Genomic DNA, 25,028 nt, shown 5'->3' on the forward strand with positions numbered 1-25,028 from the left:
GTGCAGTGGCCGGATCTCAGCTCACTGCAAGCTCCGCCTCCCGGGTTTACGCCATTCTCCTGCCTCAGCCTCCCGAGTAGCTGGGACTACAGGCGCCCACCACCTCGCCCGGCTAGTTTTTTGTATTTTTAGTAGAGACGGGGTTTCACCGTGTTAGCCAGGATGGTCTCGATCTCCTGACCTCGTGATCCGCCCGTCTCGGCCTCCCAAAGTGCTGGGATTACAGGCTTGAGACACCGCGCCCGGCCGGGAAGTTTATTTTTTAGAAGCATTCCAGCTAACCAGTGAAAAAGGAATAATAAAAATTGAATATCATCATTCTATAACACCTAGTGAATTACGGGATCTAAAATTGATCATCAGTGGCTGCAGACATCATCCAAAAACAACAGAAAAAACCCTGGCACTGAATGCCACTTATGAAGTAGAACTGTAAAAACAAAAACATCAAATCTGAATCTGATCAAGGCTCTAGATCGACATTCTGTGCTATCCAGTACAGAAGCCACCAGCAACATGGGGCTACTCAGCACTTAAAATGTGGCTGGTCCAAACTGAGATATGGTATATGTAAACGATATATATGATACGAAATAGGATATATATTATGATATGCTATGTGTAAAATATACATATGACATGTAAAATATACATGCAACAGTATTCAGAAACTGAATATGGAAAATAATTTAAAATATCTCACCTATAATTTTATATCATTGCATGCTAAAATGGTAATATTTTGGATATATGTTTTAAATAAAATATGAAAATTAAGTTTACCTTAAAAAAACGTTTTGGTGTGGCTACATTATACAGATGGCTCATGTGGTATTTTTATTAGAAAGAATTGCTCTAGCTTCAGTTAACCAATTTACAGGAAATACAGTAGGCCAACCACCACTGTAATCACCACAAGGAAGCAAACACCAAAATCCATACTGTGAAAAATTCTACAAACAATTCTGTTTCTCAACCAATAAAGCTGCAAGGGAAGAGAGGAAACAGAGAGAGAGAAGTGGCGGACCACATATGCCTAAGAGAAATGTTAAACAATCACAATAAGAGAATCTCATTAAGGAAAGCTGACATTTAAAACAATTAGAAAACACTAAATATGGCTGGGCGCAGTGGCTCATACCTGTAATCTCAGCACTTTGGGAGGCCAAGGCAGGTGGATCGCCTGAGGTCAGGAGTTCGAGACCAGCCTGGCCAACGTGGTGAAACCCCGTCTCTACTAAAAATACAAAAAATTAGCCAGGCATGGTGGCAGACGCCTGTAATCCCAGTTACTCAAGAAGCTGAGGCAGGAGAATCGTTTGAACCCAGGGAGGCAGACATTGCAGTGAGCCAAGATCGCACTATTGCACTCCAGCCTGGGCAACAGGAGTGAAACTCTGTCTTTAAAAAAAAAAAAAAAAAAAAAAAAAAAAAAAACACACTTAAGTATTTGGAGTTTATTTAAAAAGTGTGCTAATGATAATGTAATTACAGTACTTTAAAAAGAAAGACATCTTTTAGAGATATATATTCAGATACATGTTGAGTATCCTCTTTCTTCTCTGAAATGCTTAGAACCGTAAGTGTTTCCGATTTCAGGATGGACATCCGAAATCCGAAAATCTGAAATCTGAAATGATCCAAAGAGAATTTTCTTTGAGCATTATGTCAATGCTCAAACATTTGGAGCATTTCAGATTTGGGATGCTCACCCTGTATTAACAGATGAAAAGATGTCTGGCATTTGCTTCAAACTAATGGGGAAGGGAAGACACAATGAACGAAGTATAGATGAAATGAGATTGGCTCTTAAGTTGTTAACCGTACTGGGTGACAGTAATGTGGGAATTCATTATATTCCCCACATCCACTTTTCTATGGGTTTGAAAATTTTCCACTTAAAAGAAGGTAACTTGAGAGGACTAGAAATTAATTACTGATTTAGGAAAGATCAAAACCAAGAATGCTGCTACCATGATGCCAGGACATTAAGCAGTATTTCCATGAGTTGGCTATTCCAGCAACAGATTCCTCTTTCAGAAATAGTAACAAAAATGCAACTAGTTCTGGGGATGGATTAGTACCTTCTGCTGCTTTTCTAAGCTGAATTTAAGGTGGTCTAACATTACCAGAAAGTGAATAACAGAATTAAAAAGGCAGCTTTCGTCTGGAAGGGGTATCAGATATTAATCAAATAATAGCAGAGAACTAAGTACAGGTTGTCGTAAGTGCTATAAAGGGATACACAGTTCAAAGCACAGAGTTTTGACCTAGTTTCTGGGCTCCAGGCAAAGTCCTTGAGGAGAAGAATGAGGGATAGCTATGAGGTGCATGAGGGATGGAAGTGGGAAGCTTTCCGGGTAGAAAAAACAGCACATGCAAGAGCCTGGTGTAGGAAAGAGCATCTCTCATTTGTTCAAATAATGTTTGAGAGTTTCCTATAGGCTAAACACTGTGTTAAACCACACGAATAACCAGGCACAACTAGTATGACCTTTGTTCTCATGGAGCTTATAGTCTAGCAGGAGAACCAGATGATCAAAAAACTCCATGGCTAAATATATAATCACAAGTTTAAATAAGTACTATAAAGGAAGGAAAAACAGTGCCATGAGGAACTCAAAGAGAAAGCTGATAGGAAGTACACCTGCTAGGAACTAAAAAGAGGAAAGTACAGTTTGCGAACAAGAAGCAAGGAGGAACAAGATCCAAGATGTGGCTAGAGGGGTAGGCAGGGGCCAAATAATCCGCTAGGAGCTTACTGACTACATTAAGGATTAATTGATCTTTTACTCTAAAGGCAATTAAGCAGCCTAGGAATTCTAGGATGAGTGTTCGTTCGTATGTGTGTGTGTAGTGGGGGGGAAGGGAGAGAAACTAATCAAACCTGGATTTTGAGAAGATTATTTTAGAAAAACAGATTGTAAGGGGAAGAGGGGGGTATGATACTACTTAGGAGGCTATTACAGGAATCCAGAGGGACGATTACTTGGTGGGGGCAGGGGGGAGGAGGGAGAATGTAAATGGTTCGAAGTAGAGATAAAACAAGTAGAAAGACCTGAGATGCTCAGATGATCAAAGCTGAATGGAACTTGCTAATCAACCATTCACCACACTAGGTAGACATCCAAACTGAGCCAGGTACCCTGGATTTGGAATAGTCTTTCATCTCTATTGCCTAATCCATCAGACTAAAGACTGTATCTCTTACCTAATGCCATTGTAATAATTTTTTTCAAAAGTATCTCAGGAACCCAGGGAACCTTCCTCTGGAACCATAAAACATCTTGCTGGGCTGAAACTACTAACCTACAGGCTGATTGATCTTTGTCCAGAAATAAATAAATGAATGAATAAATGAATCCTCCTTCTGAAACCACAAAACATCTTGCTGGGCTGAAAACTACTAACCTACAGACTGATCTCTGTTCAAAATGCATGAATGAATGAATGAATGTCCTATATAATCTACAGGCCAACCTTTGTCCATAAGTAAACAAACAAGTAAATAAATAAAATTCCTATATGCCTCCTCTCTGATACTAAAATGGGCTTCACTTAAAATGTTTTTAGAAGACATGGCTAACATAATAGCTTAGTATGTGCTGAGCCCACAACCACCCTGAGATGGGTCCTGTTTGCCTTTTTACATTTGCATTTTGTGTACAGATGAGAAAACAGCCATTTAGTGGCAGACTCAGGATTCAGATTCCAGAGCCTAAACTCACATAGTAAGTAAAACTTAAGAGTTGCTCAATGATAATCTTTTCAGTACTTCTTTTACTTGACCTCTCTGTGCAGGATCTGGCCTGCTGACAGGTGAATGGTGTTTACATGGGTGTTCACTTTGTAATAATTCATTAATGTACATTTGCTCTATGTACTTCTGTACACATGGCAATATATTTCACAATAAAAAGATATAAAAACCTAAGTCAACTAGCAAGACTTAAGTCAGGGTGATTTACATGAAAATCCAGATTTACAACCTCTTTTGAAAAACTGGGAGATCTGGCCTGTCTTCTTCTAAGACAACAATCAGCTAAGCAAGAGCTGCTTCCTTTAGACGAGCTGGCTTGTGCTCTGATGGACCAGTGCCCTCTCCTCCGGCTTTCACGATTCGTGCTGCCTGTCTGGTCTAAGACTCACCTAACACCATTCCATACTCTTCTCCCTGGCACTCTCTTACAACACACGAACATGTAAGGATGTGAATGTGTGAGTTACAGAACATATAAGTAGATGTATGATTACCTATGGCAAGTAAATTTAACCTCAGATCCCTCACCTGTAAAAACAGAGATAGCGGTAGTATCTAACAGAATTGTGAACATTAAACGGGGTAATGCACATAAAACACTCAGTATCTGTCACAGAGTCAGCATGCAACGTTAGGGGCTACTGTTTGTTTTGACACAGATTTCTCACACTTACAACTAAAATGTAAGCCTACTTGCCACGGCTACTGACTTGATTTTTATAGTTGATATAGCATCAAAATAGCATACTTCTGTATTAATACTCCAGTAAGTATTAATATTCCAATAATTACCACTGTTAGAAAAAAAATCAGTAAATAAATTTTCCTTATACCTTCAAATGACATTACCAGGAAATTTTTCCTACAATTATATTTTGAAAGGCAGACTTCTTTTTGTCAAATTCATGTATTTCCCCTGATTGTGGCTTTTGGTGGTCTGATCAGTCAGGCAAGTGGATATCTTACTAATAAAACATACTTTAGTATGACAGATTTAAGATCTTAGTCATAAAACATCCTCAAAACTATGACCAACTTGATTTTTCAAGATAATCACAGGAACACCAAAAGAAGCTTACTACCTTTTACTCAGCTGTTAGTACTCCAATGACTGCCTAATAACGCATATCTAATTCTTGCCCCTCAGACAGACATACACAATATTTTTCTTCAAAAAGCCACAAAAGTCTAACTGAAACTATTTTTCTCCCAAAACCAATAAAGTCCTCATACAAGGGAATACCACGAAATACAAGAACAGAATGAAAACTAATGAGCTACAGTTATCCACAATATAATCTTACAAACATAATGCTAAGCAAAAGAAGCCATACACAACAGAATTCACACTAGGAGATTCTGTATGTGCAAAGTTCAGAGAGAGTCAAAACTAGTGCTTTCAGAATGCATAATTGGGTGGTCACTATAAAGAAAAACAAGAAAACGAGAACCCTAGAAGATACATGTGATCTTTGAGGGGGGAGAACATGACCCAGAGAAGGCATGTTAGGGATTCCAGCACTTAACATCACGAACAGAAGTTTATTTGCTGCCCTCTACCCACACCATTAAAAAGCCCTATCAGTACAGAGATGTGTTCACTGCTCCATCTCCAGCACCTACAACAGTGACTGGTACACACAAGGTAACCAACAAAAATCTGTTCAATGTAAAAATGCCTGCTTTAGGAATCCAAATTGTTACATATTTCACAGTTTCTTGAACCCTAAATCTAACAGTAACAGGTACTACAGTGTCCATTTGCCTTGTCAGTATATTCAACAACTTGTTAAGCATATAAGTCCAATTACTTTATAATTCTTAATGTGTCCCTCCTATTGAGATACTGATACCAAACACATGCAGAAAACACTTACATGAATGTATCCAGATTCAATTCAAACATTTAAAAATATTAACAAGGAAAAATACACAAACTGCTGAACAGCAAGCCCAGGTTCTAGATAATGACTTTGCCACCTCCTCCAACCAAGAAAGCACACAAGATTGCTCTGTTATTACAGGATGACCATAAGTTTGCTCATTTTTTTTTAAGAGTAAACAATGCAAATCCTTTGTTTCTTGAACAATGAGTTACACAATTCACAAGGTCATCATTACAGAGCACAGCAGTTGAAAACTGTAAATTTCCAGATCAGGATCCCAAACAAAATGTACTCACTTAATATTTGTTAAGCTAACAAAAATAATTAGTCATTACTGGTATCCTCCTGAATTTTAAAATTACATACTGAATTAAGTGAGCTAATCTTAACTTGTGATATTCAGTTGCCAGAAACTGTTGTACAATCTCTAAGATAGTGACACTTCCAAAAGGGTGAAAATTCCTAAGGTAACCAAGAAGGAAAATGAACTTTTCAGTCTTTGGGAATGTACATTTTTTTAAAAAGCAAAAAACATTTCAGTAAATAAAAAAAAAATTAAACTAGGTATATGCTAATCTTATGCTCCTAACTAGAATCCACAGATGAGCTTCTGTTTTACATCCTTTCTGGACATAAACTAGAATTGAGATCATTCATCAATTAACTCACTTCCCAGTATTCCCAGTGTAACAACTGAAACATACCCCCAACAAAAACTAATAAAACCTTATCTCTTGATCTATCCCAAAGTGAGGGCCACCTGAGATTCAGTATTGAGCACTACATATATGACACTCAGGGTTTTGTTATCACATTTCAAATGGTATTTTATAGTATAAAGTTTGGTAACATTGGTGTTCTCATGATCTAAAGCTGTGTTCTTGTGGTAAAGGCAATCATTCAGAGTCCATTTATTTTCATCCATGTTTAGGATATGATAAAACTTCCTACCCACGTATTCCCCACATACTTCTCATTATTAAGAATTTATCTGTTTAAGAGGAATGGAAATAAAGCACCTGGCTAACCCATAAAGGAGCAACCTGAAGCCACTCTTCTCTGCAATAAATAAATAAAGATGCACTCTAGGTCAGAGACAGCAAAAGTCTTATTTTTATTGCTGGTTTATGCAAGAAATACTGAAACAAACCAATTTTATAGGATTAACTTTAAAATCTATAAACTATCCTAATGTATATTTCTTTCTACAAGACTAAAAGTTGTTAAAAGTAAAAAGATTTTTCAAGATTTGCTTTCAAAATTCAGAGGTGCAAAGCAAGTTCCAGTCAAATACTCCAGGAGGATCATTCTAGACATAAACTATCTTTTCATTTAACATATGATCAAAACTTTGCTAATTAAAAATAACTGTGCTCATTCCACTAGCTTGTCTTCAGCTATTACAACACTCAGTCATACACAACGCTGAGCACGTGAATGCTTTCAGACAGGCCTGAAATGAGCAACGGCTGTCAGAGATGGGTGGCACTACACATGAATTTCTAGCTGGACTCGCGGTCTTTCAGTAAAGTGAATTTTTATCATATCAGGGGTATGTCAAGAAACAGAATTGCATCTCCAAATTTTCCAGGAAAACTATTATTTTTAAAGACATTTTCCTTAGCAGCATGGTGATCTCTCATATTTATACACAGTTTTATTCTTAGAACTGTACAGAGTTTACATTTGGTCTCTAAATAGAAAAGAGATTAAAGAGCAAGTGAGAGTCAGAGCCAGACCTTGTTTCCAGGACTGGGGGGGAAAAGGGAGTGGAATTACTGTACTTTTTTTCCCTTCAAATCAAACTGGAAGCAGTACTACATATACTGCATTACAGCCCTCAAAGCCACAGATTGGTTTCTACCTCATTATTTATTGGTGTCTTTCCTTTTTTTTTTTTTTTGAGATGGAGTCTCACTCTGTCACCCAGGCTGGAGCGCAGTGGTGTGATCTTGACTTACCGCAACCTCGGCTCACTGCAAACTCTGCTTCCTGGGTTCAAATGATTCTCCTGCCTCAGCCTCCCAAGTAGCTGGGATTACAGGCATGTGCTACCACACCCGGCTAATTTTTGTATTTTTAGTAGAGATGGGGTTTTGGCCATGTTAGTTACGCTGGTCTTGAACTCCTGCCCTCAGGTGATACGCCCACCTCAGCCTCCCAAAGTGCAGGGATTACATGCTTAAGCCTGGCAAATTGGTGTCTTTCCTAATACTATAATGTAATTTGTGCCAATATATAACCTGAGGGGGAAAAAACACTGTAATTTGAAACATAACTGTCTTATGAAGCTGTCCTGAAACAAACTTAAGAGTGGTAAAATGCAGTTAGGATTATCAGCCAACTATATAAATTAAACCTTTAACCATGATGGTCTAAAATGCCAAACACATACAAAAAGTATTGCTACAGTGAGGATCATTAAAAGCTGCAGTCGAACTTCAGTGACTTCTCATAAACTACAATTCGTTTTTTACTTTTAAAACAGTGTGAAGAAAGTATGCATTGATCAGTAACTATCATAATTGAAACTACATTGTATCACTCACTCAAAAAACAATTCCTATATGTAATGACTGATTTGTGTCATTAATTTTTGTTCATTAGCTTCGCCATTTTCTGCTGTTCTTAAGGTTTTCAAAAATGTTGCGATATCAAGAAGAGCTCAGTGTGTACACAAAATAACTCAAGATGGATTAAAGACTTCAACGTAAAACCCAAAACCATAAAAACCCTAAAAGAAAACCTAGCAATACTATTCAGGACACAGGCCTGGGCAGACCTTCATGAAGAAAACACCAAAAGCAATTGCAACGAAAGCCAAAATTGACAAATGGGATCTAATTAAACTAAAGAGCTTCTGCACAGCAAAAGAAACTATCATCAGAGTGAACAGGGAACCTACAGAATGGGAGAAAAACTTTTGCAGTCTACTCATCTGACAAAGGTCTAATATCCAGAATCCACATGGAACTGAAACAAATTTACGAGAAAAAAAACAACCCCATCAAAAAGTGGGCAAAGAATATGAAGAGACACTTCTCAAAAGAAGACATTTATGCTGCCAAAAAAAAGGAGGTATTTATGCGGCCAAAAAACATAGGAAAAAATGCTCATCATCACTGATCATTAGAGAAATGCAAATCAAAACCACAATGAGATACCATCTCACGCCCGTCAGAATGGTGATTATTAAAAAGTCAGGAAACAACAGATGCTGTTGAGGCTGTGGAGAAATAGGAACGCTTTTACACTGTTGGTGGGAATGTAAATTAGTTCAACCACTGTGGAAGACAGTATGGCAATTCCTCAAGGACCTAGAACCAGAAATACCATTTGACCCAGCAATCCTATTACTGGGTATATACCCAAAGGAATATAAATCATTCTACTATAAAGACACATGCACACATGTTTACTGCAGCACTATTTACAACAGCAAAGATACGGAACCAACCCAAATGCCCATCAATGATAGACTGGATAAAGAAAATGTGGTATATATAAACCATGGAATACTATGCAGCCATAAAAAAGAATGAGTTCACGTCCTTTGCAGGGACACAGATAAAGCTGGAAACCATCATCCTCAGCAAACTAATACCAGAACAGAAAACCAACCACCACATGTTCTCACTCGTAAGTGGGAGTTGAACAATAAAAACACATGGACACAGGGAAGGGAACATCACACACCAGGGCCTGGGGCCTGCTGCTGGGGGGTGGGGGGACAAGGGGAGGGAGAGCATTTAGGACAAATACCTAATGCATGTGGGGCTTAAAACCTAAATGATGGGCTGACAGGTGATGCAAACCACCATGACACACGTATACCTACGTAACAAACCTGCACATTCTGCACATGTATCCCAGAACTTAAAGTAAAATTAAAAAAAAAAAAAAAAAAAAGCCCACTGTGCTCCACTTGATACAATAAATCAATTCCTGGGAATCATGTAAATCAGTGTAACAGTAAAAAGTGACATAAACCATTTTCGTACTAACCTACGTTGTAATTTCAGATAGCCACAGCAGGAAATACTACTATTCCTGATACTTAACAAAAATATTTTAGTATGCAGCAAAATCTAATAAGCATATACAATAGCACAATCTTACATTAAATTTTACTGCTTCCTCCAAAGGGAAACAGCTTGAAAACACAGAAGTCTCTGAAACTTCCTTCAGCTACTTTCTGTGATTCAACCAATGAAATTGTTTCTTATAATGATTCATAGCATTTTCTTACACATTTAAACAATTCTTTGGTGACGCAGAGAACCATTTTAATTCTTGTTTTTCAACTTTCTAATAATCTTATACTAAGTACACCAGTAAACAAAATTCTGATTGCAAATGCAGATGTATATCACACATACAGAAAACTTTTTCTCCTTTATCTATTTAGAGACTGAGTCTCGCTCTGTGGCCCAGGCCGGAGAGCAGTGGTGCAATCTTGACTCACTGCAACCTCTGCTTCCCGGGTTCAAGCGTTTCTCCTGCCTCAGCCTTCCCAGTAGCTGGGATTACAGGTCGGTGTGTGTGTGTGTGTGTGTGTGTGTGTGTGTGATTACAGGTCGGTGTGTGTGTGTGTGTGTGTGTGTAGAAACGGGGTTTCACCATGTTGGTCAGGCTGGTCTTGAACTCCTGACCTCGTGATTCGACCCCCTTGGCCTCCCAAAGTGCTGGGATTACAGGCATGAGCCACCGCACCCAGCCACGTTTTTTCCTTTATTACTTTTTGTTTTTGAGACCGAGTCTCGAGTCTCACTTTGTTGCCCAGGCTGCAGTGCAGTGGCCCGATCCCAACGCACTGCAACCTCCGCCTCCCAGGTTCAAGCAATTCTCCTGCCTTAGCTTCCCAAGTAGCTGGGATTATAGGCACACGCCACCACCTCCAGCTAATTTTTGCATTTTTCTTAGAGACAGGATTTCACCATGTTGGCAAGGCTGGTCTCAAACTCCAGTGATCTGCCCACCTTTACTACTTCTTTAGTATCTTCTTTTCAATCTAGGTACATACATACATATATGTATATCATTCTACATTTTCTTCTACTATAATTTGTATTGCTCTTTGTCATTTAGATTTCCTCTGTTTTTTTTAGCCTATGAGGCAGAAAACATTTTTAAAACATGGATAACCAGTAGTCCTAGCTCTACGTATTGAACAAGCCACTCTTTCTCCAATAGACTACAATGTTGTTTTTACCACATACTTTTAACACATATTTAGCCACCTTGCTGGCTAAGTGAACTTCAAAGTTATTGTATCTCTGTGTTTCAATTTCTTCACCAAAAAGTAGAGATAATAGTTCACTTCATAGGGTTACTGTGAGAATTAAATAAATTAAGCACTTAGAACAATACCTGACATGCATTAATATCAATGATCATAATTACTAAAAGTCCATAAATGCACAGATGTTTCTGGACTCCCTGGTTCCTGAACTGACGGGCTGCTTTAAATGTGAATTTCTAACAAGTTTCCTCATAGGGCCTTCTTTTTCCAGAATTTTGTGGCTATCATTTTATCAGGTAGGTTTTCTTATCAATATGTCAAGTTTTCTACAATACGACACTAGAAGACACTGACTTGGGGAAAATTAGTAAATTCTACAACAGTGACCGTCTCCATCCGGAAAATATATTGTTTCATCTCGTTTTTTCAGACTTCACTTTATGTCCTTCATTAAGATTCCAGTAGCTCACCAATATTTGTTATATTTATTTCTAGGTAGTCTTTATAGAGAAAGATTTAGTAGTGTATATCAGCATTTAAACTGCACATAGTCTTTGCCTCAGTAATTGCATTTTTAAGAATCTGATATGCACTAATATATGTGCACAGATATAAAAAGGCTACTATACCAACAGCAAAATCCTGGAAACAAATTATCAATAAAGCAAAGATAGTCTAAACAGCAGCATATTCATAGGATGACAAACTATTCAACCATTACGAAAAAAAAAAAAAAGAATCAAAAGCACGGGCTTATTAGACAGGAGTTTTCCAAACTATTATGCTAAAACAAAAAACAACAAGCTCCCAAATTAATATTGCTGCTGCTTCTTTTTTTTTTTTTTTTTTTAACTGAGCGGGGGTGGAGAAAACAAAAGCATCATACGTAAAGCACTGAGTCCAGCCTGGCTCTTAGTAAGCATTTTAACCACCTTCAAAAATTAAATGTGACTTAGGGAAACAGGTCACTAAATATTATTTCATTTCATCTGTTTATTTATGGCCTGTTTTGCTCTATATAAAATTCTGAGGTGGCTCCATAATACAGCATCCTAAAAAATAAGCTTTCACCTTGCATTTTACTCGTAAATATTTAGAACGCAAAAAACGTCCCTACAATGTAATATTTTCAATATGCCATACAAATCTCAATACTATAATTCAAGAAAAGAAGTACTTCTTCTCCTTCTAAATCACCTTACTGCGGCAATCCACTGAAAACGTATTTCTCTCCATACTTGAAATAACCTCTCAAAAGTGTGTTGTCTTGCATATTAAGTACCAGAGATCACACTTCAGGAACAAAGTGACATTCTGTGTAATACGGAAACAAAGCCTTTCCTCCTAGGAAAGGAAGCCCCAGAAAAGATAGATAATGGGAGCTTATTTTAAAACCAAAGCAAAATGTTGCCTTTTATCCTAAATCTCTGGATAAAGTATTACCTTTAGCTTGTTCTTCATCTATATAAGGTCAAAAAGGTACAAGTTAAATTTTTCTTAAACGAAGAATAGTATATCCCTTAAAACGATCTATTCATTAATAAGTGTAACCTCTAGCTTCTCCCAGCCAGCAAACAAGCTTCTGTGAGAGTTCAACAGTTTCAGAGGCGTATTATTCCTGCTCCCAGATGTTACGAGTAAGCATTTCAAACAAAACTGCACATATAAAACTACTATCTGCCCAAGTATCTCGACACTATTTTAAGTAATGAATTGATTTTCTTTAAAAGGCAGATTTTTACTGCTCACATTTCTGTATTCGTTTAATTGTTTGAAATAGCAAGTACTACTTTATAAAAAAATTAATATACAAAATGGGAGGAGGATTCTGTTTTTCAGGAATTTTGGCTTTTTAATGTAATACACAAGTCAGTTTCCAAGCAATGGGAAAATGGAATAATATTTCAGAGCACATGGGAAAAGTGATAGGAAGAATGTTACCTTTTTTTGGCTGAACTCACCGGTCTTTACTAATTTTTAAGAGCTCATCCTATTATCCATTCGTAGGAATACTTTGTATTACTTTTGAAAGTTTAATTCAAGTTAAATTACTAAATGTTAAAGAGGTTATTTGCAAAGTTACCTTAAATAAGTCACACGGCATGAAAGAAACGCGACCTACTACGCCTCACAGGCTGAGTGGAGTGTTTTGCAGTCTCAAAGCCTTATCGCTGGCGTGTGCATACCGCAGGGAGTGACATCAGATCGAAACTACAAGGTTTCGCCGGGGACCAACCACTCCTCCAAAGACAGCAGCTCCCGGTCAGCTGGAGGTGGCACCCCAAGCCCCGACCCGCCGAGGGCCGGCTCACGGCCGCCGCAGAACCCTCACCGGAGCCGAGTTTCTCCGCGAGGGACCTGTTGCGCGTCCCCGCCCTCGGCGAACCGCAGCCAGGAACAAGCGCCGGCAGCGATGCACCTGCCCGGGACGGCGGCCCGGCGCCCGCAGCCCCCTCCCCGGCCGCCCCCAGCTCGGCCCGCGCCGCCCCCGCCCGAGGGTCTCCCCGCGGCCCGCGGCCCGCGGCCCCGCGCCAGCCGCCGGCGAGGGAGGGCGGGACGCCGGCCCGATGCCGGCGGGCGGGCGGCGGCGCTCGGCTCGGTCCGGCCCTGGCGGCCGCGGAGGCGCTCACCTTGGCGGCCGCAGCTCTGGCGGACATCTTGTCTCTCTCCAGCGCCGCGCGAGGCTCCTCGGACCCGAAACTCCGCGGCGCCGGCCCGCCTGCTCCTCACGCCACAGCCCAAATAAACATCTCCCGAGAGCGAGCGGGGCAGGGGCGGGGGCGGCCGGAAGGGCCCGGCCCACGGGGAGGGAATTCAACTCGGACAAAAGTCCGGGAAGCGCCCGCCCCGCCCGGGTCTTCTCCACGGGGCGCGCCCGACCGGCACCTCCCTCCGAGCGCGGCCACCAGCTCGGCCTCCCGCAGCTTTCGCAGCCCGGCCACGTCGGCCCCGCCCGGTCGCCCGCCCCTCGGCAGCACCCGTGGCCTCCCGGCGTCTCCTCGGAAGCCGACTTCCGCACGTAACTTCCCGGGAACCGGCGGCCGCCAAGAACGCGGCGTCCGCTGGCTCAGCCGGCGCCGGCAACTCAGCGGCCACGCAAACCTGCCGGCCCGGCCCACTGAGCATGCCCGGCCCGACGGGGGCGGGGCCGGACCAGGAGAGGCAAGGCGGGGCGGGGCGGGGGCGGGACCGCGGCGGGGGAGGGGGCGGGGCGAGCGGCCGGGGTCCGACCCCAGGCGCGGAAGGAAAAGCCGGGTAACCCAAGTAACTTGGAAAGACAGTTTCCGCTGCCGTGCGAGTCTTCCTGTTTGTTTTTATCCAAGGTCCGGCAGAATTCGCCCCAAGGAGAAAGCGCCTGTGCACCAAAGCTTTCCTTGAGAGACTTGTCCACTTGCTCCTCGACAAGCCACGCTGGATGAGCCCCAGGCATGAGTGCGGCTGGAAAGGCCGGCAGAGCCGATACCCGACAGTTGTTCCCTTCACTGGGCAAACAGCATGGTCACGGCTGTCACCGCGTGCCTGGGCGTTGTTTCCACGGAAGGCGGAATGCATTTTCTGCAAGGCGCGTCATGGCTTTCATCTCCGAGGAGCTCCAGCAGGGTCAGAGCATTGCTTTCGTTCACCAGCGCCGACTGCCAAGGCTGAAACTGGTGATGAGGTCATGGGCACCCGGAGGCAGCAGCCTGAGACACACCCTAGAGACCTGTGCCATCTCGGCCCACACCCCACATTAGACCTCAAGATATATCCAAAGTCTCTTTCCCGCCCATCTAGACAGGAATCTCAAAAGTTTATTTTTGGCCATCAAGATTGCTGAAATTCTTGTTAATTGAACGGGTCAAGCTGCCCTGCATTCCAAACGCTGTCCCTGCAACTCAAAGTTGGGCAGAAAAGGGTGTAAAACGTGCAGTCCATGGTTCAGTGTAATCAGCCACTACACAAACTTCCCACAATGTTGACAGCTTTGCTAAACACCAAGGGACATGGTAAGAAACCATTCCTAGCCTCACTAATCTACACTTGTAAATGTAAAGGTCTTCAAAAATGCCAGAAATTCTTAGTAACATAATGATAACATATTTAAAGTATCTGGTATAGTGCCACAACCGGCACAGAAGAAATGGAAGAAAGCATAAACATCAGGTTTTAGACAATGGTTTTCTCTTTAGAATTCAACTGTATGAAAAGAACAAATTTGACAAAGAAATACGTGTAGATGATACATAAATATCAATTAAGGCTTCGAAGTAAAATGCCACACATCTTGCAATTCAAAGCCATCTGAACTAGAAAAGAGCCATTTTTGTTCTTCATAAAAATGGCTGGAGTCATTTTTGTTTTAAAGTCATGTTGTAATTGTTTTGGTTTTGGACAATTTATTCTTTTAAGAATTGTGGGCCGGGCGTGGTGGCTCACGCCTGTAATCCCAGCACTTTGGGAGGCCGAGGCGAGCGGATCACGAGATCAGGAATTCGAGACCAGCCTGGCCAATATAGTGAAACCCTGTCTTTACTAAAAATACAAAACTTAGCCCAGTGTGGTGGCGCGTGCCTGTAGTCCCAGCTACTCGGGAGGCTGAGTCAGGAGAATGGCGTGAACCCGGGAGGCGGAGGTTGCAGTGAGTCGAGATCGCGCCACTGTACTCCAGCCCGGGTGACAGAGCAAGACTCCGTCTCAAAAAAAAGAAAAAAAAGAAAAAAGAAAAAAAGAATTGTGGCCAGGCATAGTAGCCCACGCTTATAATCCCAGCACTTGGGGCAGGCGCAGTGGCTGACGCCTGTAATCCTAGCACTTGAGAGGCCAAGGCAGGCAGATCACTTGAGGTCAGGAGTTCGAAACCAGCCTGGCCAACATGGTGAAACCCCATCTTTACTAAAAATATAAAAGAAAAGTAGCCGGGCATGGTGGGGGACGCCAGTAATCCCAGCTATTCGGGAGGCTGAGGCAGGAGTATCGCTTGAACCCGAGAGGTGGAGGTTGCAGTGAGCTGAGATCGGGCCATTGCACTCCAGCCTGGGCAACAAGAGCAAAACTCTGCCTCAAATCATCATCATCATCATCATCATCATCCCAGCACTTTGTGAGGCCAAGACCAGAGGATTATTTGAGGCCAGGAGTTTGAGACCAGCCTGGGAATCAGTGAGACCCTATTTAAAAAAAGAAAACAGAAAAAAAAAAAGATTGTGATTAAATTTCCTCATGTGCAAACACCATTTAAAAAGGTTTGGGAGGTATTTTTTAATTTTAAAAGGTGGTGATGAAAGACCTTCACATTATCTTTACCATTTACGATGTGCAATTGCATAACCTGCCTAGAACTAGGTGTGGTGTCTTTAATAGCACCTAAATCGAGAGACGTATCTACAAATACACTGACATTTTTTCACTTTTCCTTCTTTGTCACTTTTACAAGTTGTCCAATGTGTAATTTAAATGCTAGATTGCAACTATTTGTCACTAATTAAAAATAGTTACATATTTAACAGTTTCACCTTTGCCATGGTTTAAAAAATGAAATCAAGAAAAAATATTTCATCATGAGAATCCTGTTCTTTAAAAATTATATTTAGTATTTCAGTGACTAATAGTATCACTTTAACATTTTTCAATGGTATTTTTAATATCTAAATTAAACTCCATAAAGTCTGTTCTTTTCTCTAGATAAACAAGAGAAGGTTTTTATCAGCTGTAAAATAAAGGTAAAATACTGTTGCCAACAATTAAAAACAAAGTTCTATTCCTACAGTTTATTTTTTGGGTAGGTGCTTTGATAACAAGTGGAAAGCATAAAGCATTATCTGAAAGAATCACCCTTTTAACAATTAAAGAGTTTATCCATGGAACACCAAAAAAGTATTTTCTGACTTTTATGCTTACATATGCATGTCATCATAGCTCCTCTAGATCAATATGGGAAGAAATACAAGTTAATTAAGGATTCTCATTTAGAGTTACAATAATGTTTAACCACAAATCTCTTTCGATTGTACGGATTTATCTTATTTCTGATCATTTTTGCAACTGAACAGGAAACTAAAAAACCACAACACTTAAAAGACAACTTCCTGTGGGATTTTTGGTGTCTGCGGCTCAGAATGAAAAAAGCATTATGTGTGCAAAATCTTTACACATTTTAGATACAACTACTTAATAAAACAGCCTTGACCAAATGAACAACTATATCCACGCCTAATTTGTGTATATGTATATTGATGGTTTTAATTGCAAAAAAAGATTCTATGAAAGCATATTTATGTTATTTTTATATGAACTGTGAGTTTACGCTTGACATACAAAGAGGAAGTATTTATTTACGGTAGTAGAGCATGAGACAATCTCGATAATGTCAGAGAAGAGAATATATACAAAATATTAGAAGGAGAAGCACGTTATCAAGATGTTTTAACAACCAAAAGTAATCCTGATCTCACTCCTAGGCCATACCATTAAAGATTCTACAAATTGTTACAGAATTTTCCTCTGCCAATAAATCATGTAACAATGTTAAATGGGGGAAAAATTCTTTGAAGGCTCATAATGTTTCTAAATTTCATAGACCAATAAAAATTTTAAAAGCATCTTAGAGATGCATTATAGGAGTACCAACTTTTTAATCTTATATAGTAAAAACATTTTAAAACAAACATTATAAACTGTATGTGTAAAGATAATTAAAATGGCAAATTTTATATTATGTACATATTATCACAGTTTAGAAATACAAAAAGAAAGCTATTACCAACACCATTTTATTTTTTTTTTTTTTTTTTAAAGAACACATAAACACTAAAAAACAAGTCTTTTTTAATTCAATTCAGTATACAGAAAGTTATCCCTCAAAAGAATTCCTCCTTTGGGGCTACCCTTACCTCTGCTTGGGGCAAGGTGGAGCTTTCTTTATTCAGGGTCCTAAATATTGCACAACCAGGCAGCTCGGAAGTTCCGTAAATCTATGACTGGAATCCAGGCAGGCTGGCATATAGGCCTCTGGCTCATCTCTCAGAGGTTTTTCCTCCGTTTTTCGCAGCTCCTCCACTCTGAGCTACACTTTCCTATGATTCCTTTAAGACTCCCTCCCCAGCCCAGGCAAAACATCTCATCTCATAATCCATAGAGAAAACAGACATTAAGGAATAGAAACTCCCTTCCCTTCCTGCCAAAACACTGACGAGCCTACCCTGGGCATCTGCTTTTCCTCTCCATCTTCCCCCCAAGGGTTACGAATCCCTTCTGGGGGGCTGACCCTCTCAGCTGTGTCCTCTTTCTCTATCATCTTCATCCTGTCATTAGCTAATGAATTCTACCTCTGAGAATTCAAGCTTCCTCTAGTGTTTCCCATCTTAAACACAGTGCTCCCCAGGCTACCTACCAAGGCGTGCACTACTGCAGGTGTACAAGACCCCAGGGCAGAAGGGCTTGCAGTTTGGGTTTAATGTGGTTGCTGTCTTGAATTGTAAGGACTTTTCGTTTTGGATTTGTGTTTTGTAAGTGAAGGTCAATGGGAAAATGAGGCACACACTGGGGGACTGGGGCCTCTGCTCTCACAGTTTCCTGTCGCCTCCTAGGAGGGTATCTGAGCTGCCCGCTCCCACAGCTCTTGATACCCCTGCTGGTCCTCTCCCACTCTGCTCCACTGCCACTGCTGAAAGGGATCCAAGCAAGGAGTGGGGTTTGAGTATGCATACCCACAGCGTCTTGAGTGCACAAAAGCCCCAAACAGGCAGTATCACTCTGTGTGGTGGCTGCCTGGTTGGAGACCATGTCTTGGTGGGGTGAACCGTTGGTCCAGCCTGGGTTCCAGATCCAGTCATGGAGGTTTAAGAATTCTTGGTGGTTACCATCTGCTGTGGGTTGCAGCAATAGTCTTGTGGCTCAAAGTCCCCAGACCCTGTCCCCAGCAGGGCATTTAGGTCAGGAGGTATGCTTGAATGTCATCACAGCAAGCTATCAGGTCCAGCACACATTAGTGGGACCCCAGGGCCCTATGAGGGTCTGTACTTGCTCTGATTACCCACCCCCGATCCCCTGGGGCCTCAGGGCCAGAGGGTTCCCTGGGCTGTCTCCCTGCCTGGGGATGGGATCCTCTCCCTGCTTCCAACCTTCCTGAGTCTGGCTATGTTCAGTCTCTTCTAGCCAGCTTGAGGCATCCTCCAGGGACAAGCCACAAAATATAAACTGTGTAATTTCAGTGACTCCTCATATGAGTTAAATATTCTGAAATTTGCATTTAAAACTGGTGTTGCACAATATAAACAGTAAAATTCATGCTGATAATTCACATTTTTAATTGTTCTTTACTCTGAATGTGAAATAGTGCATTAAAAAAATGACAAGTCAGGATGGAAACCCTGGAAGAAAAGAAAAAGCTTTATGTGTACCTTTAATGACACTTTTTTCCTCCCTTTGAAACAAAGGGCCCCTAGATTATAGAGGCAGCTCTGAGTCCACCTCTTCCTGCACATACTGTTCTGTCAGTTTGTGACAAGCTTCTCGAGAGTCGTCTGTCACAACTAGGTCTTTCTGTTGTGAATGCATGCCCAGGTTTTTTGACATTCTTCCCCCTCCCCACTTTAATTTCACAATTAATACTGGCATATAGTCCTTCTGTGAAAGATTCATGCAATTGAAATGTTTTTTAAAGTCCAACAGAACAACACCCACTGCATTCCCATTCCTATAATTACCCAGGAATACTATGATCTAAGCCTAACTAGAGAGTGTATTTCCAGATCACTTTCTGTTTATTTATTTATGTGATATGTGTGTGTGGAGACAGAGAAGGAGAGAGAGAATATACGAATATAAGAATATGGTTTTGTGTGTTCTAAATGATAGACAATATTTACGTTCTGTAACTTTTTAATGTAATATTTCACCTTGGAGATTACATTAAATAATGAAAATCTGTTTCATCATTTTAAAATGGCTGTTTAGTATTCCATAATATGGGTGCATTATAGTTTATCAAACTAAGATGATTTCTATGATAATGTCACAACAACAACAAAATACATATATATCTTTTTGTACATATGTATTTCTCTAGGAGAGACATCCAAAAGGGAATTTTCTAGGTAAAGAATATGCTTATGCCGGGCGTGGTGGCTCACGCCTGTAATCCCAGCACTTTGGGAGGCCAAGGCAGGTGGATCAGCTAAGGTCAGGAGTTCGAGACGAGCCTGGCCAACATGGTGAAACCCTGTCTCTACTGAAAATACAAAAATTAGCCGGGCATAGTGGCGTGTGCCTGTTAATTCCAGCTACTGGGGGGCCGAGGCAGGAGGATCGTTTGAACCTAGGAGGTAGAGGTTGCAGTGAGCCGAGATCATGGCACACTGCACTCCAGCCTGGGCAACAGAGCGATACTCCGTCTCAAAAAACAAACAAACAAACAAACAAATATGCTTACTTAAAAAAACATTTTCACTGACACTGCCAAATTGCCCTTTAAGAAAACCAGATCAACTTATCTTGTTTCCTCCCCTCCCCACATATGAACAGTTGATAATATTAATCTTTTGTAGTTTCACCTTTCTGGTAGACAACAATGGTATATCACTTGCCTATTACATCACTTACCCATTTTGCTCTATCAGGTTATTTCTTTTGATTTGTTAACATGTATTCTTTTGAACTGAATGAATTCTAAGTCTTCTTTTTTTTTTTTTTTTTGAGGTGGAGTCTTGCTCTGTTGCCCAGGCTGGAGTGCAGTGGCTTGATCTGCAACCTCCGCTTCACAGGTCCAAGAGATTCTCCTGCCTTAGCCTCCCCAGTAGCTGGGATTACAGGAGCCTGCCACAGTGCCTGGCTAGGTTTCTGCTTTGTTTTGTATTTTTAGTAGAGATGGGGTTTCACCATGTTGGCCAGGCTGGTCTTGAACTCCTGACCTCAAGTGATCCACCGCCTTGGCCTCCCTAAGTTCTGGGATTACAGGCAGGAGCCACCATGCTGGGCCTCAATTCTAAGTCTTGGCTCTTGGCCGGCTCTATGTGTGTGTGTTAAGTACAATTTATTTCAGAATAAGTTTAGCTTTACAGAAAAGTTGCAAAGATAGTACACAGAGTTCCTGTACACCCTTTACCTGACTTCCCCGAATATTAATATCTTGCATAACTATGAGACATTTGTTGAAAACTAAAAGATTCACATGGGTACAGTATACTTAAATTGCATCAAGTTCTGCCTGTTTTAACTCTTTAATTTCTCTTATATGCTTCCAATTTTGCCAATTCCTCCTACTTTACAAATCTTGTGAAAACTATTTTGGACATGTTACTTTTGAGCCTCTGGAGTTTCATAAGCTTAGGTATGTCAGGGTGCCTGGAGGAGGAGGCAGAGCATAAATACAAAGTCACACTGAGGGTCCACGTGGAGTTTCACATTTCTGATTCAGTTCAGGAAACTTTTTTCCTCATGCTCACCTTTGTGAAAGAACTGCTGTGAGACATTTCTGAGCCTCAAACCCTAAGGGGAGATTAGAAGAAATTTACATTTCTTTAGATTAGAGTCTGTCCTCCCAAAATGGCAGGTAGTGCCAAATTCATTGCCTTAAAAAAAAAAGATTTCTTAAAAGAAGCAGAAGACTCCCCCAAAGTATACTGTTGGCATTTTTTTTCAATGTGTGGGTTATAAAACCTTCATAACAAGTCTTTCAAAACAAATAAATGTAAAATACAGAAAAATTAGTAGAACTTTGTAAAACACTGCATTTTAAAAACAGGTAAGTATATTTATTTTTAAAATGTTTTAAAGAAGGATAAATACACATCTGTAAAAAGAAACACTGGAAGGAAAACTAAGAACAAGTAATAATGGTTATTTTAGGGGAGACAGGGCAGCAATGATACGAAACTTTTCTAGATATGCCCTTATTATAAACCACTTTGGCTCTGGAAACAAACATATCTTACATTAAAAAAAAATACAATGAAGTAAAAAAAAAAAGCAGTCTCTTAAAAGCTGAAAACAAATTGAAGCAAGAAAATTCATATACATTAAATCAGTGACCTAACTATACAGATAAAAGAATTATTTCCAATGACACTAGCATATTCTAATGAAAGTAGCACTGTAAAAAAATCTTAAATTTAATTCAGCAGTCTTTTAGTAATAACATTATTACTTTGAAACTGCTCTATATGTGTGTATGTGTACATTAACTAATATAAAACTGTTACATATTCATTAGCATGTCATCTAATATGTAATTATACATGTCACAATAATATTTATGTAAGTGTATAATATGTATAATGTATTGTCTAATATATGATGTAATATATATTATTATGTTTTACATCTATTAGCAATTAACACACATCAATTTATATGAACATTACCATACTATGTATATAATAGTTTTGAAGCTACATATAAATATATAAGAATTTCAAAGTAATATTAACATTATTATATACTAGTATATAATAATGCTAATATTATTACATATTATTACACTAATATATATTAATGTATGTTAATGTTGTTAGAAACCAAGATTTTCTGTTTAAGAGAAAAGAGAAACAAGTATAAAATTAAAAAGTTAAGTAAAAATTTTGTAGTTCTAGTTTAAGTCGAAAAATTCAGAATTAATATATTTTTTTAATATAATTCCTAGCTCTGGCCATTGAAAAGGACTGGGAGTAACAGAAACTCAATAGCAAGGAGCACTCCTAATATCTGTATTGTAATCTCCAACCAGGAACAGCTGATTACAGGTCTGGAGCAAGAAATATACAAGATAATCAGATAACCTTGGACATTTGGGGCCAGAAAGCAAGGACATTCTCAAAGAATAATGAGTCAAAAGGATACAGATGCTGACAACAAGTAGCTCCTATTGGCCAAAGATGATACAATGTGATCCTCAAAAATAAAAAAGAAAGAAAAGAAAAAGAATGCACCTGACTGAAACACCCTGAACATCTAAAACCCATTAATTCACAATTAACAAAAAAGAGCAGGAAAGCAAGAGAGCCCCCCAAACAAACAATAACCTATTGAATAAAACGAAGTCCTTACTCTGTAAGCTCTCAATTAAAAGGGGAGAATATATTTTGTATGAACTTTATTTCAGATAGCCAAATAACTCTAATTGCTGAGGGGAAGTTTTTCCTAATAAATCTAGAAGGAATTATAGAAAATCATCATCCTGTACCACTTAATGAAATAATAGATTCAGGCAGTGATCATTAAAGGATCAAATGATCAATCTTATAAACATCTTAAAAACAAGACAAGCAAACATTTATACCTCCCATGTGAGGCAATTGGAAGCACACCAGTACTATCTATGAAGGATTCCTGCCAAAAAGTGAAACCTGAATGAAATCCAGTCTACAGGGCTAATGTGCATAAACAGAAATACAAGGGAAGAAGGTGCAACTTAAATGACTCCAAAGGCAAGCTTAACAGACAGATGTAGGAGGGTCTATATAGGAAAAAAGACCCCATTTTAAAAACAAATTAATAAAAAAGAAAGAAAACTGGGACTGCTGTGGATTTTATGTGGATTTCTTTTCAAATCTCCTCACTGTAAAATGACATTTTAAAGACAATTGGAGAAATTTGATTATGGACTGAATGTTAGATGGTACCTAGATGTGACAATGGCATCATGGCTTTATGGAAGGGACCCCTTTTTAGGAGATACATGTTGAAATATTTAAAGTTGAAATGACATGTTTAGGATTTGCTTTTAAATACTTTAGCAAAGAGAAAAATAAAAAATAGAGGAGGCAAATGTAGCAGAATATGGAAAATTGGTGAATCAAGAGATGAGCACATGGAGGGTTTATTGTATTATTCATCTTTCTTTGGAGTATGTTTAAATGTTGGTGTACATTTGACAGTTTTTTTTATCACATAAATCAACAGTAACATAAAAACTGAACTATTTCTGTCAGCTGAAGTAGGTAGATTGTAAATAATTGCCATACATTATTCCTGATCCTGTTTGGATGTGCCACTGTGGCTCTTCTCGTCAACAGATGGAGTCTTTTCTTCCATCCCTTGAATCTGGTCAGCAGTGAGAACTGCTTTAGTTAAAGGGTAAACATGACACAAGCAGAGGCTTAAACAGCACTACGGCACTGGGGCTGCTGAGAGTCCCGAGCCTACCACAGGAGAAGCTCAGACTAGCTTGCCGGAGAGGTCATGTGGAAAAGAAATGAGAGACCCTGGCTGAGGGTCTGCCAACCTGTAGACATATGAGTGAGGGAATTCTAGCCCACGCAGCCCCAGCCAAGCCACAAACTGACTGCATCTGCACAGTGAGCCCAGGCAAGTCTAGCTGTCTGAGCCAGATTTGCCTACCCACAGAATCATGATTGTTTTTTAATATGCTAAATACTGAGGTAGTTTGTTACATGGCAACGACTGACTGATACATAAGGATAAACCTATAGAAGTATTATACACATATGCAGAGACTGTCTTAGCTTCTTAGCACTGTGAGGGACATGCCATGTACTCAATAAGGGTGTCTGAATGGGAATTCCATGTCACTAGAAAATGGTATACATGGAAACCGTCTAAAGGCAATGGAAAGCTTAGGTAGACTACTTCCTTTTGTATATATGAAGTGCTATAAAACCAAGTAGTTACTCCACTGTTAGAGGCAGACGTGGGAAGATAAGCTATGTAGGACTTTTTTTCCTTGGAAGACTAAAAAGGTCTGGCTCTGCCTCTGGTCAACTATGACCAGACACTACAGAAACAGTCATTGAGATTACTGCATTGAGATTGCTGGCAGATGGCCTGGCCTTTCTCCCCTGACACAATTCTGCAACCCAAGTGGCCAGTGTGCGGAGAGAGCACACATCCCCATGAGAGGCCACCTAGCCTTTCCTCCCCTGAAGGCCACACTGGGCCACCCTAGCACACATCAACTTGGCTGGCACACTTTCCAGCAAAGCAGATTCCACGCTGTGTACTCTGAGAACAAATCATGTTTCCTCCTTACCAAACGTTTTTGCTTGCAAAGTTGAATCCAGGTATAAGGACTCATGAGGGAATATTTAGAGTGCCACAAACAAAAGGTCTATAGAGAAACCACGGAGGTACTCGTGGATCTTCTAGTAGAAGTATTTTTTACTAAAAGAAAGTATCAAAACATTTTCACCTTAAAAAGCTCAAGTAA

At 40.0% G+C, this 25,028-nt stretch overlaps 1 protein-coding gene across 11 annotated transcripts in view; it reads right to left on the reverse strand.

Annotated features, from left to right (window-relative positions):
• Positions 1-25,028, reverse strand: part of TJP1 (tight junction protein 1) — a 271,060-nt gene that overhangs the window by 112,949 nt on the left and 133,083 nt on the right. The window contains exon 1 of one of the 11 annotated variants that reach the window (XM_031668877.1): positions 13,519-15,258. The exons of 9 other annotated variants lie outside the window; for them this stretch is intronic. In XM_031668877.1, coding sequence (XP_031524737.1) covers positions 13,519-13,545 — 27 coding nt within the window. In that variant the 5' untranslated portion in view covers positions 13,546-15,258. Of the gene's footprint in view, positions 1-13,518; positions 15,259-25,028 lie in introns of those variants that run through there. One more of the 11 variants, XM_031668880.1, reaches the window with a different exon arrangement.

The sequence above is a fragment of the Papio anubis genome, chromosome 7 (genome assembly GCF_008728515.1).
Source record: "Papio anubis isolate 15944 chromosome 7, Panubis1.0, whole genome shotgun sequence".
Classification (NCBI taxonomy): domain Eukaryota; kingdom Metazoa; phylum Chordata; class Mammalia; order Primates; family Cercopithecidae; genus Papio; species Papio anubis.